This window comes from Nothobranchius furzeri, chromosome 10 (genome assembly GCF_043380555.1).
Source record: "Nothobranchius furzeri strain GRZ-AD chromosome 10, NfurGRZ-RIMD1, whole genome shotgun sequence".
Taxonomy (NCBI): Eukaryota; Metazoa; Chordata; class Actinopteri; order Cyprinodontiformes; family Nothobranchiidae; genus Nothobranchius; species Nothobranchius furzeri.
The window spans coordinates 44,013,442-44,031,766 of record NC_091750.1 but is presented as its reverse complement, the minus strand read 5'-3'; the positions used below and the strand labels follow the sequence as shown (position 1 = coordinate 44,031,766).

Genomic DNA, 18,325 nt, shown 5'->3' with positions numbered 1-18,325 from the left:
TCGGGAATCATTTTGCAGAAATGTCTGCTTCAGTGCGGTGTGGCATGGAGGCTATCAGCCTGTGGCACTGCTGGGGTGTTATGGAGGCCCAGGATGCTTCGTTAGCGGCCTTAAGCTCATCCAGAGTGTTGGGTCTTGCGTCTCTCAACTTTCTCTTCACAATATCCCACAGATTATCTACGGGCTTCAGGTAAGGTGACAGGTCATGCTGAAAAATGAAATCTTCATCTCCATAAAGCTTTTCAGCAGATGGAAGCATGAAGTGCTCCAAAATCGCCTGATAGCTAGCTGCATTGACCCTGCCCTTGATAAAACACCGTGGACCAACACCAGTAGCTGACATGTCACCCCAGACCATCACTGACTGTGGGTACTTGGCACTGGACTTCAGGCATTTTGGCATTTCCCTCTGCCCAGTCTTCCTAGACTCTGGCACCTTGATTTCCAAATGACATGCAAAATTTGCTTTCATCCAAAAAAGGTACTTTGGACCACTGAGCAACAGTCCAGTGCTGCTTCTCTGTAGCCCAGGTCAGGCGCTTCTGCCGCTGTTTCTGGTTCAAAAGTGGCTTGACCTGGGGAATGCGGCACCTGTAGCCAATTTCCTGCACACGCCTGTACACGGTGGCTCCGGATGTTTCTACTCCAGACTCAGTCCACGGCTTCCGCAGGTCCCCCAAGGTCTGGAATCGGTCCTTCTCCACAATCTTCCTCGTTGTGCAGCATTTTCTGCCACACTTTTTCCTTCCCACAGACTTCCCACTGAGGTGCCTTGATACAGCGCTCTGGGAACAGCCTATCCGTTCAGAAATTTCTTTCTGTGTCTTACCCTCTTGATTGAGGGTGTCAATGATGGCCTTCTGGACAGCAGTCAGGTCGGCAGTCTTACTTATGATTGCGGTTTTGAGTAAAGCCGGCCGTACACTGTGCGACTTTTTCACTCGCAGCGTTCAGCTTCAGCTCAAACTGTACGACTTCCTCGCAGAGCAGATCTCACGAGTCATGTGCTCACACTGGACGACCCAGTTCTCGCATGCGACCTGACTGCTCACACTGTACATCTGGTAGCAACACGTCGGCCCTAAAAATGTGCTAAAAATAGCAGTTTTTACTCAACACGTCAGACTTTTTTGTCTTGCCTGTTGTCCTTCGGGAGTGCTGCAGGAGGACACACAGAGATTTATCGGGGTTGGATGAGGAAAACGAAATAAAGAAAGTGAATCTGTGTTTTGTGATTAGTTTAATTTGACATGAACACGACAAACACGCTATCTTGACAATCTTTGTGAGTAAAAAAAAACGTGTAGAAACAAAAACGAACAGCGTGTGTTATTAGGGAAATAGCGAGCGACCGGCCGGCGTTGATGCAGGATTGCGCGCGCATGCGCCGTGAGCGGTTCTGATACTTTTTGGATCGTAGCTGCTCGCAGCGCCGCTTCAACAGTGCGATACCCTCACGAGGGACGAGCAAAATATTAAACACACCAGAAGTCCCTGCGACCTCACGACTGCTGAGCGGCGGCTGGTCACGTGGTGTTAATCGCCTCTCGTAACCCCCTGTACACTACACGACCGCTCGGCGCAAAACTCGCCCCGATGTCGTGGCTTCTCGCACGACTGGAAAATCGGCTCAAAAAAGTGAAAAAGTCGCACAGTGTACGCCCGGCTTAATGAACCAGGCTGGGAGTTTTTAAATGCCTCAGGAATCTTTTGCAAATTAACAATTTTGCATTCATCAGCTTTCATGCAGTTAAATACATTTTTAAAGAAGTTAGTTGGTAGTATATCAAGACAACAGGTAGATGAGTTTAAGTTCTTAACTATGTCCTCTAGTGTTTTGGCACTAATCATGAGTGCTGTTTTTTGGCTGTAGCTGTGGTCTGGTTGCATTGGCTGGCATGGAGGAGTGAATGGCTAATCTGATGTTTAAGATTTTCTCATTGAAAAAGGATGCAAACTCATTACACTTAGATTGGGACATGAAAACAGGAGCCAGCTGTGTTGGTTGATGACTTAGCCTCTCGACAGTGGCAGACAGAACACGAGAATTGTCAATGTTGTTATCGATCACGTTAGAGAAAAGGTTTGCCTCGCCTTATTTAATTCTAAGTTGTAAGTACGTAGCTCCTGTCTGTAGGACTGATAATGATCAGGAAGGTTACTTTTTCTCCATTTATGTTCAGCTTTGCAGCATTTCCTCTTTTGGTTTGTAACTGATTTAGTGAACCTCCATGGAGCTTTTTGTTTGCCAGAGATAATTTTTTGCTTTTCTGGAGCAATGACCTCTACAGTTTTGTGCTGTTCAAGTGATTTAGCAGGGAACCAACACAGTTGGTTAAGAGACTTGTTGACATATTCGTAATTTCACAAAAAACGGATGCAGTGTTATCACTGAAATGCCTTTTTTTGAGAACAACTGAGTTATGATGGGTTACGGGTAAAGCTGATATCTCAGAGAAAACACATAAATGGTCAGAGAGGCCAACATCCTTAACAACAATGTCTGGTACATCAACATTTTTGATTAAGATTAAGTCTACTGTGTGACCTTGAGTGTGTAATGGAACATGAATATGCTGGACAATGTCAAATAGTTCGAGCACTCTAAGGAACTGTACTGCAGCTTTATCATTTACATCATCAATATGGATGTTGAAGTCACCAGTTATGAAATGATTGAAGTCTGTTATGATAACAGAGAGAAGCTCAGTGAAGTTTTCTAAGAAATTCATGCATGACCCAGGAGGTCTTTATATTACTAACAATAAGATCTTATGTATACCTGTTTAATTCAAAACATAGATACTCAAAAATATCTAAGTCACTATAAACTATGCCGAGGAATGAGATTTTTAAAATAGCAGCGACACCAACACCTTTCTTGTCAGATCGAACCACGTTTAGAGATGGTAAGTGGCCTGTATTTGATATAGCACCTTCTAGTGTCCTGGAACCCCCCAAGGCGCTTTACAACACAATCAGTCATTCGCCCATTCACACACACATTCACACCCTGGTGGTGAGGAGCTACTTTGTAGCCACAGCTGCCCTGGGCCACACTAACAGAGGCGAGTCTGCCATTCACAGGTGCCACCGGCCCCTCCAAACACCATCAGCAGGCAAGGTGGGTTAAGTGTCTTGCCCAAGGACACAACGGCAATGACAGACTGAGCAGGGCTCAAACCTGCAACCTTCCAATTACAGGGCGAGCACTTAACTCCTTTGCCACCTTCGCCGGAGATCTGAAATTTGGTGGTGTTGATTCTATGAGAACTGGTGCGCAGCTACTATCATATAACCAGATTTCAGATAGGTGTATACAGTCAAGTTCATAAGCAGAGATAAGATAATCCACGCTGAATGTGAATGAGATTTGAGATAAAAGTTGTAACCCATATCTGTTCAGTCAAACTTAAGAGAAGTTGAAGTTGTCAATGAAGTAGATTTCCTCTGTGTGGCAAACATTGATCAGCCAAGAGTTGATAGCAAAGATGCGGCTGATACGTTCAGCTTCTCTCATGTAATGGTTCCCTGATTAACACTTTTGGTTCCAGAAAGATTAGAGATTTTATCAGAGCACAAAGTCCTGCTTCAGTTTCTCTGATTGTCTTTTGCGAATGTCATTAGCACCAAGATGAATTATGAGTTGTTTAACAGCTGGTTGTTTAGCGAGGACTGCTGGGAGTAGTTCTTGGGAAAACAGTATGTTCTGGTATTTCTGCCATTTAAATGCACATTCTTGACATGAAAGTTGCCTACTGTAAGGGTTTGAGGGTCAGCCTCAGAGTTTTTCTTCTTTTGTCGTGGGGATTTAGTGATATCTTTGTCATTTTTTACCCAGTTTTGTGGAGGAGAAGGGGCACTTTCCCGAAGTTCTGAAAAAATACTCTAAATTTGAAATACCTTAAATTAGAAGTGGCTGTACCGGTCCTCTTAAAGCACTGTGTGGGAGGCTGCACGCTCCTGCAGCATGGGGGATCTCCGGAAGGTGGGGTGCTAAAAGGCCAACACTGGCCGTTCTGGGACACTCCAGAATTTACAGCTGGCCAGTTCACCACTGTTGTAACATCATATTATGTCAATAAACTGGCACTAAAGGCCCAGCTACCAATACAGGGTGCCACAGCTACAAGCTGTCACACTCTGTCCTGTCTCCCCATTCTGTTCAGACCTGTGTCCATGTTAATTGCTTCCCCCTGCCTCTCATCACCCAATCACCCAAGGTCCCAGCTCCTCCTGTTTTTAAACCCTGTCAGTCCTTTTTGTCTTGTCGGTTCATTGTTTCATTGTCCAGCGTGTTCCTTATTAAATCCTTGTTTTAATGTTCCTGTCTGCCTGCTTCTTGCCCTGCATTTGGATCCGTACCTCCACTCACCACACCCACACGTTGTGACACAAATCATGTTATCCTGACCTTTATGGGTTTAAAGGGCCCGGTCATTTGCTCTGCCCCCAGCCCGCTAGTCCACTAGTGCCAGTAGTAATGCATGGTATAAACGGTTTACTGTGGATATGATAGAAATTTAGCTGCCAGTAGAGATTTTGGCTCTACCGTTCAACTGTTACTGTGCATGAATTTGGTGATTCTGCGCCATCTCTTGACAGTGCACATGTATGTAGACGGGCTCGTGAATGGGGTAACTTTGCTCATACGAACCTGGTTTGGGTTTTAGGACTGGGATGTTGAGCAGAATAACATCCTCAGTAAAATACTCTGGGTGAAAGTGAAGTCTGCGTTGGCTCATTAACGCTTATTATCTACAATGCTGTTCGTTTTTAATACGCACAAGCTTCCAAACTGTTTGGACATCTTCTGCGATTTACTTGGAACAAATGTCCCTTCGAAGTTTTATCTGTTTCTCTTGTGTGGTAAAAATGTGTAATCTGAAAGCATCCCCCACCCTCTCCGCTCCGTGCTGCCGGTGCGCACTGCGGTGAGTCAAATCAACGCGGCTCAGTGCACAGCTCAACAAAAGGGAAAGAAATTGGAGAAACCCTTAAACTTTATTTTAATATTGTCAACCAAAAAGCACCAAAGCATTATTTTAGCTACTGTTATTCACTGAAGCAATACTTAACTTCTATGAGCAAATGACTACATGAAAAGTTAAGAAATGAATCAGAATAGTGGGAAGAAATCTTATTTCTCTTTTTAATGTTTCACCTCAGTTCAAACAATTCAGAATTTTATGTTTTCATCACATTTAGTTTGTATTTTATTTAAAATAGCTCCATCTTTTTCATTTTATGAAAATGTTTGTATTGCATTGTTTGGAAAAAGAATCATAAGACAACAACAAATTAATAAGAGATGTTTTGTATTTTTAAAAAGTTTTAACATTAAATAATATTTAAATTGATTTGTTTACTACTGTAAAGTGCTGCAATACATCTTGCTTTGACATCTATAAACAGAAAAATGTATTGCACAATATATCGTTACCATGCGCTTCAAAATGTACTGTAATACAGATTTTAGGCCACATCGCCCATTCCTATTGGCCAGCGGAAGTTATGTCACTCTCCTGCCTACCTACTTCTGGGAGCCTCTGACGGGCATGGGTAGCATCAGCCAGCATCATCTTACCACATGCACAATTCATTAGCAATCTGGATGCAGTGGGGTAAACATCTTCTCTGACTGCACTTTGGATCGGCCTTAGAGCGCGCTCTTGAGCCACTTTCACATCTGAGTCAGTACGGTTGGGGGTGGACGAGGTCGGTTCGGGCTTGCACCGGCAAGTTTCTCATGGACTTCTCATTTCCGAGCACATGTGCAGCACAAAAGATGTGCAGAAAAGTCTGTGGTGTCCTTAATAAAGTAAATAACATTAATAAGATAAAGGTGGGAGTGAGCTGTGTTGCTTTTGGAGACTCTGAACGACCTTATTTTATTAATTTGCTCCCTGTTCTCTTACTGATACTGCTGTGTGTGTCCTCATAACACTGCGCTGCTGTGGCTGAAGCTAAAAGTAAACAAAGGCGGCTGTGAGCTGTGGTACTGCTCACAATTGTTCCTCCCTGTTTTCGCCTTTGTCTTCCCACTGAGCAGCAGTCCGCCGCCGCGCTGGGGTGGGAGCTCCGTACTGCAGACAGACAGACTTGACAGCATCCAGAATAATAATGAACCACATATGCTGGAAGCCCCCGCTGGCTGCTTCTACCCGCCAAATGGAGTCAGTAGGCATACATTTCAGCCAGTCAATCAGTCCGTAGTGTTCTGCCGAGGAAGATGCCTGAGAACAAGAGACACCTCAGAATGGAAAACGCACATATTGTTCAGATGTGAAACCAGTAAAGCTACACTACCCGGACTGTACTGACCCAGATGTGGAAGCGCCTTTGGATGGGAGAGGAGCTCCAAGCAGCATTAATTACTCAATGAGAAAAGAAGAAAGCTGTATTCTTCATGTCAGTGTCTCCAAAAGCAATACTGCTCATGCCTGCTTTAGTTTACTAAGTTGTGGCGCTTAGGAAAAACACCATGAACCAGTGTCTGGAATTGATTTTTGTTTATTGATCTGCGATATTCAGAGATGTCAAAAATGCAAAAATCCAAGGCATCTGTAAATGTGCAGGAAATTCATGTTTATAATCAACCAGTATGATCCTTTTTTTTTCTAGTTCAACTCATATTTGTCTTTGAAAATTTCCTTTTCTTTATTTCTTTTCATAGACCATCTTCAGGAAAGGTGAGTCCAGAGAGCACACGATCAAAGGCCTCTCCATCAGAATCATCTGAGGAAAGTCATGATCAGCATGGGAAGAAACCACCCCTGAGTCCAGGAAAGGAGGAATTATCTTTATACAAGAAGACCAGAAGAGCAATATCTGGCAAAATGTACAGGTCAAACCATGAAACTGAAGCAACAACACCAATTGAACTCATCAGCAGAGGCCCAGATGGACGGTTTGTTATTGACCCCAATGATGCACAAATGTCTGTCAAATCCCGGAGAATTGAGGGATTTCCTTTTGTGGAGGAATCAGACCGTTATCCAGAATTTCGTCAATCAGATGAAGAGAATGATGATCCTAGACCTCTTCCACCTGTTATGGCCCCACTTCGTCCTTACCAAATTTCCCCAATCTCTAGTCAGGAGTCCTACCTTCAGCCTCCTGCTTACAGCCCTCATTTCCAAAGGCCTTTTGAAGGCATGACCATTATGGAGAGCAGTCAGCTCCAGGCCACAGGACAGATTCGAGGTTCTCTTCATCACAGGGCTTTTTATGGATATCTAGGTGGTCCTGGAGAGCACGATCCACCACCTCCATTTTACATGCCTGATACAAGCCCACTGAGGTCTGTCATGTCTTCTCCCCCATATCTGGCTGAGGGTCCTTTTGGGCACCCCATGATTCCTGAAGAAATGGGAGAGGGTAATTTTTCACAATATGCTGTCTCTGGTTTCCCTCTTCCACTGACACTTGCATCTTCATCTCACTCACCAGAGGTTTGGCAGGGACTAGATTTCAGCTTTTCAAGTTTGGAGGGGCCTCAGTTCATTTTTCCACCTCACCGTCCTGTGCATCTCTACCATGAACCCCCCTATCCCTCACCTCCAAATGTTTTTCCTCTTAGTGCTTTTCCCTCCTCTTCCCTTCCAATGCCCACCTACCCTGCTGCCCGTCCACTAGAGGCCTCAAAGAGCCGTCCAAGCAAGTCTCCCAGCAAGGCCAAGCCTCTTGGCTCCCCAGCTAGGCATTTAGCTATGCAAGAGGTGCATCGAGGGCAGCTGAGACGACCAGGTCCTGGTATAAATGTGCCAGTTCTGCCTTACAATGATCCACTAGGCCATATGGTCCCTAGCACATTCAGTAGTCTGGACACACAATGGTTTGAAACCACCCCTCATTTCAGTCCCAGACAAGCTCAAAGAATAGATTCTGGCATGCATCAGGTGGTTCTCCAGCCCTCTCGACTTTCACCCCTCGCCCAAAGCCCTCTGAGTTCTCAAGAGGGTTCTCCAGAGGTCGTAGTACGACCCAGGCCACGAGCCAGCATTGTGCAACCTCAAATACCAAAAGAGATGTCGGAAATTACCCTAATTCCTCCTTCTGCAGTCAGCTTCTCAAGGAGATCATCCCCATCATCTTCACCTGCTCAAGGTCAAGGTAGCAGGAAAGCAAGCCTCAGCATTCGATCCCACATAGCTTTTTCCACCTCTTCAACCAATTACCCAACGCCATATTCCGCATCATCTCCTATGGAAAGCAGCAACTTATTTGGGCAAATGCCAACTCAAAGGAGGACACAGGAGGAGATTCTTCCATCTGAACCCTCTCCACCCCAGTTGTCACCTTCAGGGTAGGTCTGTTAGGCATGCCGGGAAGCATGTCATATTTTTTCATCTAGATTAATAATTAATGCTTTGATGTGGGAGGTTGCTATTGCATTTTTGGTTAATAAAGCTTCTAAATCTATTGGTGCTTAAAAAAAGGCTTTTATAGTTTAGTTTGCATTACTTGTTAAACATAAAATCTAAATAGTTTATTTGATAATTCTAATGTTTTTCAGTATAGTTTCAGCTTGGTCAGTGCTGCTAGTCATGTTGATCATTAGCCTGGAGTTTCCCCACTACACTGGTGAAGCACAGTTCTATGTATTTTGTATAGGCTTTGTCCTTTAAAGCTGGATTGGGTAACATTGCTTCTTTAGCCAATCACTGAAGAGCTTTTAATAAATGGCTGCCCAGTCCCCAATCCGGTATAAGAGGGGTGTAAACCCACCATTCGTCTCCCATATTCTCTTCACACATCCATTTTTCCTCCCCCATGACCAGATGGTCTGGCGGGAAGGTTACCACTGCCTATACCCTATATGGCCTTGGCTTCTACTGCCATGGGATCAAAATGGTGCTGAAAGTAAAACTCTCTGTGTGACATCCACTCACAGGTTGGTGCCCTACAGCTTGGGGACATTCAGAATGAAAAGCAGGAGAGCTGGAGCACTCAAGTGAGTTCAAAGGTTTAATTAGGTGCAAAAAATAGAAACTAACATTTCGACACTAGGAGTGTAACTCTGACAAAGACACAAAAAATTAGTTTCTGTTTTTTGTACCTAATGGACCCTTTGTACTCACTTGAGTGCTCCAGCACTCCCGCATTTAATTTAAAATGGAGCTTTTTTGCTGAGTGGAGTTCTGAACTTTTTTTTTTCCTTCCTTCCTATTCCAACCTCCGGAAACTGAAAGTTTTACTGAAGGATAACCTGCCCTGGCCCTGTGACACGCAGTGTTGGGAGTAACAACGTTTAAGTATAACGGCGTTCTTTTTTAGGTAATGGAATAATCTAATTCATTACTTTTCCTACTGTTGCAATGCCGTTACCATTACTGGGGATGGAAGGTTGTGCGTTACTATGTACTTGTGGAACGTTGAGCAGCAGTGTGAGGCTTTCTGACCGCCACAATTCAGCTGCAGCCAGGGAGAGAGAGGCGTCAGGAACGCACTTGCAAACACGATGATGATTGGCCGGGTGGGCGGAGACCCTCAGTGTTCTCACTGTCTCAGTCACTGCATGCTGTAGACACAACAGAGCAGTGATGGGAATAACGCCGTTGAAAAATAACCACGTTACCAAAAATAAATAAATGTTTCAGTAACGAGCAAACTAATTAATTACTGTCTTCTTTTATCAAAACGTCGTTTCTGTTACTGATGAGGAAAAGCGTGTGTTAAGCATGGGTACCGAATTCGATACTTTTTAAGTTACCGACCGAATTCCACAGTACCGACCGAGCACCGATTCACTTCATTTGAAACGGTGCCTCGTTTCGGTACCCGTCCTTCACAACGAGAACTTGCCTGGACAGCTGTGCATGCGCAAGAGCGTTATGTCATTGTTCGCTGCAAGCGAGTTGTAAACAGAGCAGCATGGTAGACAGAATGAACGCTAAAGCTTGGGTCCACTTCACTAAATGTGATGGGTAACTGGGTGATGATGAAACCAGCGACAACGATCTAAGTGAGACTTCCTCATCTTAATCTGCTCCGGTAGGTAAATACAATGTTTAAGATAACGTTAGCTTGATTTGTTAGCTTCCGTTTCACTAATGGTGCGTTCGCTTTCTCCTCGGAACTCCGAAATTCCGACTAGAAGAACATGAACGCGCTCTAAAGTTTGGCTTCACTTTACTAAATGCGACAGGTGATTGGGTGAAGATGAAACCAGTGACAACGATTTAAGTGTGAGGCATCATCGTTTAAATCTGCTCCAGCAGTTAAATAAACTGTTTAAGATAATATTAGCTTGATATGTTAGCTTCCTATGCCACCATTGTTATCATCTAATGGTGCGTTCACTTTCTCCTCGGAAATTCTAACTTCACAGTAGGAAAAATCAATTGAAAAAGGACGGTAAAAGGAATGAAGATACGCAGTAAATTTAGTTGACAGTAAAGATGTTTGCTTCAGTTCAATTATCAACTTATAAAACTACAAGGACGATGTTAAAATACAAACAGTTGTATGTTATTTATCGTGATATTTATCAAATATGGTTATACATTGAGAAAAATATATATTTAATTATAAAAGAGAATGAAAAATATTAAACACTCAAAAGTATCGAAAATTGGTACCGTTAAGTACCGGTATCAATTCGTAGGTACCGGGAATTAGTACCGGATCGATTCAAATGTCAAAGGTACCCATCCCTAGCGCAGCGCCGTGTGTTGAAGCTGTCGTCAGCTGATCAGGAGCTGAAGAGGCAGATGTTTTCATCCAAGCACATCACGGCCGTGAAGAACGAGGAAGACGTGATGATTAGTCTACGGCTGCAGGTGTGGAACTGCAGCCGTGCCATTCTTAGCGTGACAGCGGGACGTCCTGAAGGTTCGTTCACCTGTTCACCGCTTAGACGTCTTGATCTACCTTCCTAGATCATCCACCTGTGACCTGTTCCTGATCATGTCTTTAGTCCCACTGTAACACTGATGCATCAGTCTCAGACGTCATGGTGCTCATGTGTTATTAGAACTACCTGTGTGTGTTTACCACCCAGCTTCAGCTCTTCTGTGGTTGGGTCTGACCCAAGTTAGTAAATGTAAGTCCTCCATCAGGCTTGTGCCTCTTCTAGTGTCATTTTAAAGGATTTTATTTATTTATTTAACCATTACTAGATTACCAGCAACAGAAATGCTACTAAAACACACAATTATGTGAAGCTGGAAAAATTAAAATGCTGTGCAAAATTACATTCATTTCTGTAATTTCACTAGACTGAGAGACCATTTAAAGGCTCGGGAACCTTTACAGGTGTTTCTATTTGCAATTTTAAATTTTAGCTGATTGGGTCTTGTTAAATATCACACAGTGACCTTTTAATAGTCTAGATAAGTGTGATGCTCCTGTTAGTAGTTCCTCCTGTTAAGTGCTTATTTATTTAAATTATTCAGGTTTATAAAAACATTTGCACATTGATTTTATTATGTTCCAGTCATTAGTCATTTATATTTCACTATTGTAGTAATTTATAGTAAATTAACCAAGCTTAATTAAGAGGGGAACCCATTTTTCTTGCATTCTTTAATGAAAAAAAGTAACTAAGTAGTTATTTTTCTTGGTAATTAGTTAATTTTATAATCGCGTAACTCGGTAAGTAACTGAGTTACTTTTTTGACAAAGTAATAAGTAACTATAACTAATTACTTTTTTAAAGTAACATTCCCAACACTGGTGACACAGCTGGCTGCTGGTTCAGCTCCCCTCTTTGCCACACCAGCACGTCAACAAGCTGCAGAGAAGGACAGTAGTGTTAGCTTGTTAACACATGGACTGAATTAGAACGACGATTCTTTACTCATTCTTTGCCTGGCAGCTTAGTGGGTTTCCACCTACATTGTCTCACAAGCAAGTTGCCATGAAAACTGGCTCCCAGCGTATGTGTGTAGACACTTATTTCATTGCGGATTCCCGAGCCCACTGACAACCATTGTTGTCATAGCAACCACAGCTCAACTTTATGAAAACCTGGGCCCAGAGAATCTGCCACTGTTATTGCATCTCAGGAAATCCCTGCGAATTTACTCGCCATCAGGGCCCTGCTGTGAAAGCTGTGATTGTGCAGACGCGATGCGTGCGCTGTGCACGTGAGCACTATAGAGCACTCAGGACAGGTGCTGTATATCCCACATGAACAGTTTTGTTCACTGCGCTATTTACAACTGTCACTTGATTCATGTTCTGTCTCACTCCTCTCCATTCTGTAGGATTGAGGAGGTGGAACTAACATCACTGAAACAAGGTTCCACCCTCGAGCTCCAGAGTTCCTTGATGGAGGAGAAGTTGGGTTCTAGTCCAGTTATTTATAGTTCCAAAATAAATGGGTAAAATGAAACATTTCCACTTGCTCACCATGAAACAGGATTTGGATTGTGTGCACCAGGATGCCTTGTTCACCTTCATAACTTGAAGTATTCACACTTCCATGACCTTTCCATCATCCTGAAACACAGGAAGTGTCCTGAGTTTCTTCTTCAAAGGAGTCCAGTATCGGTACAACCGACTCCTTTTCAGCTATTCCTCTGCTTCTAGCGCGTTCTCCAAATGTTTGGTGATGGCGCTTCAGCCATTATGCTCAGCAAATGTAACAGCTCTGTTTATCTGAATGATCCGCTCCTTCTGGCCTGTTCAAGAGAGGGAGAAGTGACTCAGGCCAAAAGTGTTAGTGGGAGGAAACTGGGAGAAAAGCTCTGTCGTCCCAGCCCAGTTGACTCCTTGCCTGGGTGTGGAAATGGACTCCTCCCTAATAAGAGCCCATATCTGTTAGATGACAGCTGCGGCTCTTACTGCCATGATTTCCTGCACGAGACCTAGCATCTGTTACTGCATTGTTGATTATGAGGCTGTTGGGCATGACTTTAGCAATTTAGGTGGCTCCATTTCAACCGTTATACAAGGGGCTTCCCCAGCATTGTTTTGGCTCGTCAAAGCGGACTTGCTGCATCAGTCGCAATGCATGCTACGAGGGAGGCTGCTCTCCTCCGAGCAAAAGGTGGGGGGCGCGATCACACATCCACAAAAATAGGCCCAACGGTTCTGGGTATGACCGCTGAACGCTTGGAGGCTCCTGGATTCTCGTGACATAGTATGCACAATTCAGAGTGCCAGTGCCTCTTCCAGTGTTGCATCCCATTCTGCTAAATAGACCGCTGTTCAGCGCTGGTATTAGGAGCAAGTTCTAGACCTCCTCTCATGTTTGTTAGCCAGCATTTTTCCCTCCTGCAGATGTTGATGGACAGAGAGGCTTGGCCTTCAGCACCATTAAGGGCCATGCTGCTGCTGCCCTCTCCTGTCAACAGGGTTTTTGGGACAGATACTGTAGGTGTTTAGTCATCCCCTCACAGAACATTTTCTAAGAGGCGTTAGGAGACACAGACCTGTGTCCCACTCACTAGTTCCTCAGTGGGATTTAGCAGTGCTTGTAATGTGATCTGTTAAAACCTTATTCGAGCACTTATCTGGTTTTTGCTCAGGTTCCTGAGAAGCTGCTGGTTCTAACATCTGTTAAGAGTGTGAGTGACCTCACTGCATTATCACCTTCCCCCAAGTCTCTTGGTTTTTCCTATTGGGCTGCTATTAGGTGATCTCTGGGCATTTATTGCCAGCTGTTTCCCTGCTGTGTCAATGCTACATTTTGACCATTTATTCTTCCATCACTCCCTCGTATCGGCTGCACCTTTTCCTTCTGCTGCCTGTGGAGCAGTCCTACAGGAAGGTAGTGTTTTATCTGGGTTTTGGCAAACAGACGTGGTTGGAACTTAACTAACAGGATGTAGATTACATGTAGCTTTACCTTTAACCCAATCCGGCCTTAAACGGTGAAGCCTATACAAAGTAGAACAATAAATATCTATTGTAACCCCAGATTCTATGAAAATAGGAATAGCCCTTTAAGGCAGCAGGCCTCACTGGTTCCAGTATGATTAAAGGCCTTTGGGAGACGAGTGGTGAGTTAACATTCCTATTGTACTGGATTGGAGCCCTCCCAGTAGGTGGGTGTATATTAAAAGCTCTTCAGTGACTGGTTATGATTGCTTATGCTCACAGAACCATCGTTCCAAGTTGATCACCAAGATAAATGTGCAGCATTTTCACTGAAAATATCAACAATTAAAAACCCCTGCAAACAAATGTTCTATTGAATTGGAAAGAAAATGCACTTGATTTTACAGATTTCATTTGATACCTATAAGGGCTATATGGTCCATGTGGATGAAAACCACTATGGCTATCCGTGTGTATTTTGTCTGGGAATCTATAGATATCGCAGAGGATCCCAGCTTTTCTATGTGTTGCCCTGCTTCCACTTGACAGGAGGAACGCCACAATATTTATTCAGTTGACCCCTAGAATAAACCCTCATTTTCATGAATTAGCTCCAAACATTGGAAAGTGCCTTTATGCAGAAGGATGCTTTAAGGAGAGTTCATCTTGGCAGGCCCTGCGGCCCATCCTGAGCCTTACTAATTCTCCCTAACTTTTCCAACCACTCAGATCTTTCCTACCCAGCTTCCTTTTTCCTTTTTGTAACCTTTGTTCCCAAACCTTTAAACATTACCAGGTTATCTCCAGGTCTGACTACCAAGGAGAGGTTGTTGGGCAAAGTGTGTCACAGGGCCTGTCTGCTTCTCATGTACTGCAATGTCTCCATCATCATCTATTAGGGGCAGTGTGGTGGTTCTTAATGACCCCTGGAGTCTTATCTGCTTTGTTTTTGATTGATCTCAGCTATCTGGGCAGCGTTGTTGTGACCAGATCCTCTACACCACAATAGGTAAGGGTTGGATCCATGTCTGAAAGGGGGGGGTTAGCAGGTGGGACGTTTTGATCACCTCGTCCTTTAAAGGGGAATACAAGACTTCTGAGTCTGTTTGATTTGCTCCTTATATCAGAGAGAGTAGGTAACTTTTTCAGTTGAGTGCATACAGAATTTAATGATAATTCGTTACATATGCTATTGGAATTTTACCTTTAGGTTGCTTTTTAAAATAAGTGTTACATATAATTAGTGTTCGTTTAAATAGCAGTATGATACAATTCTGAAGATCCAAAAGCTGTTTGTTCTTTAGGTGTATCTTACAATACAGACGGCATAATGAATTTAGTATGTGTACTAGGCTCCTGACTTTACCTACCACCCAGCTCATGCAACCCAAACTTGATTTTTCGTTGTTGGGGAGCACTCATCAAAAAGGCACGAAGCATTTTAGGGGTGGTCCTAGCCAACCCCCAGAAGCCAAAGATCAACCACTAGGGACTAATCAACAAGTTCAACTCATAAAGCCTGGTTCCAGAATTATGCCCTGGTCTTCCTATTTTATGGAATGGAGACCAAGCCTTTATCAAAGTAGTGGGAAGTTGTGAACTGATACCTTACATTTTAATAAAGCCCTTTGGACAAACCCTTTAGGAAGGGTATATTACTTCTATTTGTCATAGAGAGACCGGTTCCGAAGTGCATTTCTACCCATCCATGATATCTCGTATAATCCCAAAAATATCAGAGCTTTATTTTATAACTATAAACCTCCACACGAATATCAGTCATGCATTACATAGGTATTTCAGCAGAAATATTTTAAAATTAAAAGAATTTTACAAACTTAAGGATCTTAGAGGAGTTAAGTGCCCGCCCCGTAACCAGTTGGTGGTTCATGACCTGCTCAGTCTGACACAATCATTGTCTCTTTGGACCAGACACTTCACCCACTTTTCCTGCTGATGGTGGTCAGAGGGAACTGGTGGTGACTAGTGTGTATGGCAGCCCCACCTCAGTCACCAGGGCTACATTGAAGCTGATCATAACCAGGATGTGAATGTGTGTGTGTGTGTGTGTGTGTGTGTGTGTGTGTGTGTGTGTGTGTGTGTGTGTGTGTGTGTGTGTGTGTGTGTGTGTGTGTGTGAGTAACTGTTGTGTTGTAAAGCACGTTGGGGGACATTATAGGTTGCTATATTAATATAGGCCATTTATCTTTTAACCATAGCTGTTTCAGATAGCTGGCTTCACCACTAATCGTTGACTTTTGCTCATCTGGGTCCAGGTTGGCAAGCATCCCTAGCTGGGATGCCCCGACTATCTTTTCCCCAGCCACTTTCACCATCTCCTCATGTTGTGTCTCACTGTTTTCATGCCAGGCTAGAGACAAAACCATCTTGCGTCTCTTTCTGGGAGGCCATGTCCAAAACAACCACCACATCCAGGTATCCAAGGTGCATCTAAAATGGTTAGTGGCCTGTATTTTATATAGTGCCTTCAAGCGTTCTACAACCCTCCGAGGCACTTTAAAACACAATCAGTCATTCGCTTATACACACACATTCACACACTGGTGGTGAGCTACAATATAGCCACAGTTGCCCTGGGGCTCAATGGTGGAAGCAAGGCTGCTGAATACTAGCATCACCAGTCCCTTCGACCGCCACCAGCAGTCAAGGCAGGTTAAGTGTCTTTCCCAAAGACACAACAACTGCAACAGATATGGGCTCAATTTTGCAACCCTGTGGTTACAGAGCAGGCACATAGCTCTTCTACCACTGTTACCCCAACCATATCTCCTAACCATATTGTTTGCCTACTTTTGACATGGAGGAGTAGCAGCTATGATACGAGTCCCCCCCAGCTGTCTGAGCTCCTCACCCTATCTGTGCAAATGAAAGTATTTTTTGGCAAGCTTATTCTGCAATCTTGTTCTTTTGCCAATTACCAAGGCTCATTGCCATTTGTACATCAAAATCTCTACTTTCAAGCTTAGCTCACTCTTGCCCACTCATATGCAATACCCCTAGACACCCTAACCCTTTTCCAGTTATGAACCGTGGCCTCTGATTTGTAGGCACTGATCCTCACCTCAGCAAGAGCGGAACGTTATAGTTTGAGGAAGCTAAAAGGACCCTCAGCAAAAAAAGAGACTATATCTTCCTGTTACCAAACTTGACACCCTCTACTCAATAGTTACAAGCAAAAATTCTGATGCTGAAGGTTATGATCAGAATCAAATCCAAATCCCCCAAACCTGTGAACTGTTTAGGCAAACTCTTCTGCACCTTCCAGCACCCTAGCAAGTATAAATAGTTAGTTCATAATTCCAAGTTTTTTTTTTAGTTTATTTTCATTTATTCACAAATAAAAACAAAACACAAAACAGGTTTGCAAAAACAAAAAATGAAAAAGGAACAGAAAGAAGGCAAACTTATGTTATTTTTTCCCCTTAACCAAAATAAATACAAATGACAACAGAGTCATTTTAGTTTAAAAAAAATGTCTGACCTGGTTTACTGTTTGAACTTTGGCAAAAAAAATGGAGCGAAAACAAATATGAACACAAACATTTTTTTTCTTCTTATATTAATGAAAGGTGAAAACAAATAATGCAAAATAAAACACACAAAAATAAAAGCTAAAAAGAAGCATAGTAGAACATACAATGTGTGTTTTCCCTTTAATTCTCTCTACTTCATAAATATGTCTATCTCATAGCATCATATAAGCTAAGCATTTCATTTTTGATATGTTCATTAAAGGTATATATTGTTTCAGGACAAATACCATAATGCCCCTCCTCTGTGTACAGTTTAGCTGTCGACCGGACCCTGCTGGGCAGGTACCTGAGGAGTGTGATCCCTCTATAATCAGATTAAACCCTCTAGTCCCCTTTATCTAAATTTGGTAACCACTACCCTGGCTGCCACTTCACAGGTTGTTTCCTCTTACCCTGAGACACCCGAGAAAAATCTGGTAAATCAGTTGGGCTCCTTCCACGAGGGAAGAGATGTACTACATCAGTGACCCTGCCATTCGAATCAAAATCATCACAAGCTGGTGATCGGTTGGCCACTGTCCTCTTCTCTTTACTAGCATGTACAAAATATACAGCTTCAAGTCAGGTTATTTGACTATAAAGTGACGTTCACAAACTAATAAAATCTCTTGAACAGGAATGATGAGAGCCAAGTTCTTGTAGAGAATTGTTCAGTTTGTCTTCCATTAACACACTCGCCCTCTCACGGACTCACCACAAGCTTACCTCAAAAGACATGACTATTGCTTTAACTGATCTTTGGCTGGCCTCTTCTCTGAGATCTACAGCTGTCGGAGGGGCGAACAAAGCAGACCTGCTACAAACTTGTGTTGTCGTTTTGCCTGATCTGTGGCCGTATGTCTTGGACACTTGGGTGAAGAGAGGGGTGAAGCTGTCAGCTGACCACTAACTACCTGGTGGCGAGTTGGCTTCAATGTTGGGGGAGGATGCCAGTCAGACTTGGCAGGCCTAAACATATTGTGAGGATATGCTGGGAACGTCTGGCAGCGACTCTTGTCAGA

At 43.4% G+C, this 18,325-nt stretch overlaps 1 protein-coding gene across 4 annotated transcripts in view; it reads left to right on the top strand.

Annotated features, from left to right (window-relative positions):
• The window catches only part of LOC107386332 (protein turtle homolog B), a 132,410-nt gene that overhangs the window by 99,268 nt on the left and 14,817 nt on the right, over positions 1–18,325 (top strand). For 3 of the 4 annotated variants that reach the window (XM_054730484.2, XM_015960643.3, XM_015960642.3), the window contains exon 18: positions 6,677–8,308. In XM_054730484.2, coding sequence (XP_054586459.1) covers positions 6,677–8,308 — 1,632 coding nt within the window. Of the gene's footprint in view, positions 1–6,676; positions 8,309–14,733; positions 14,780–18,325 lie in introns of all 4 variants that reach the window. The other variant, XM_015960644.3, reaches the window with a different exon arrangement.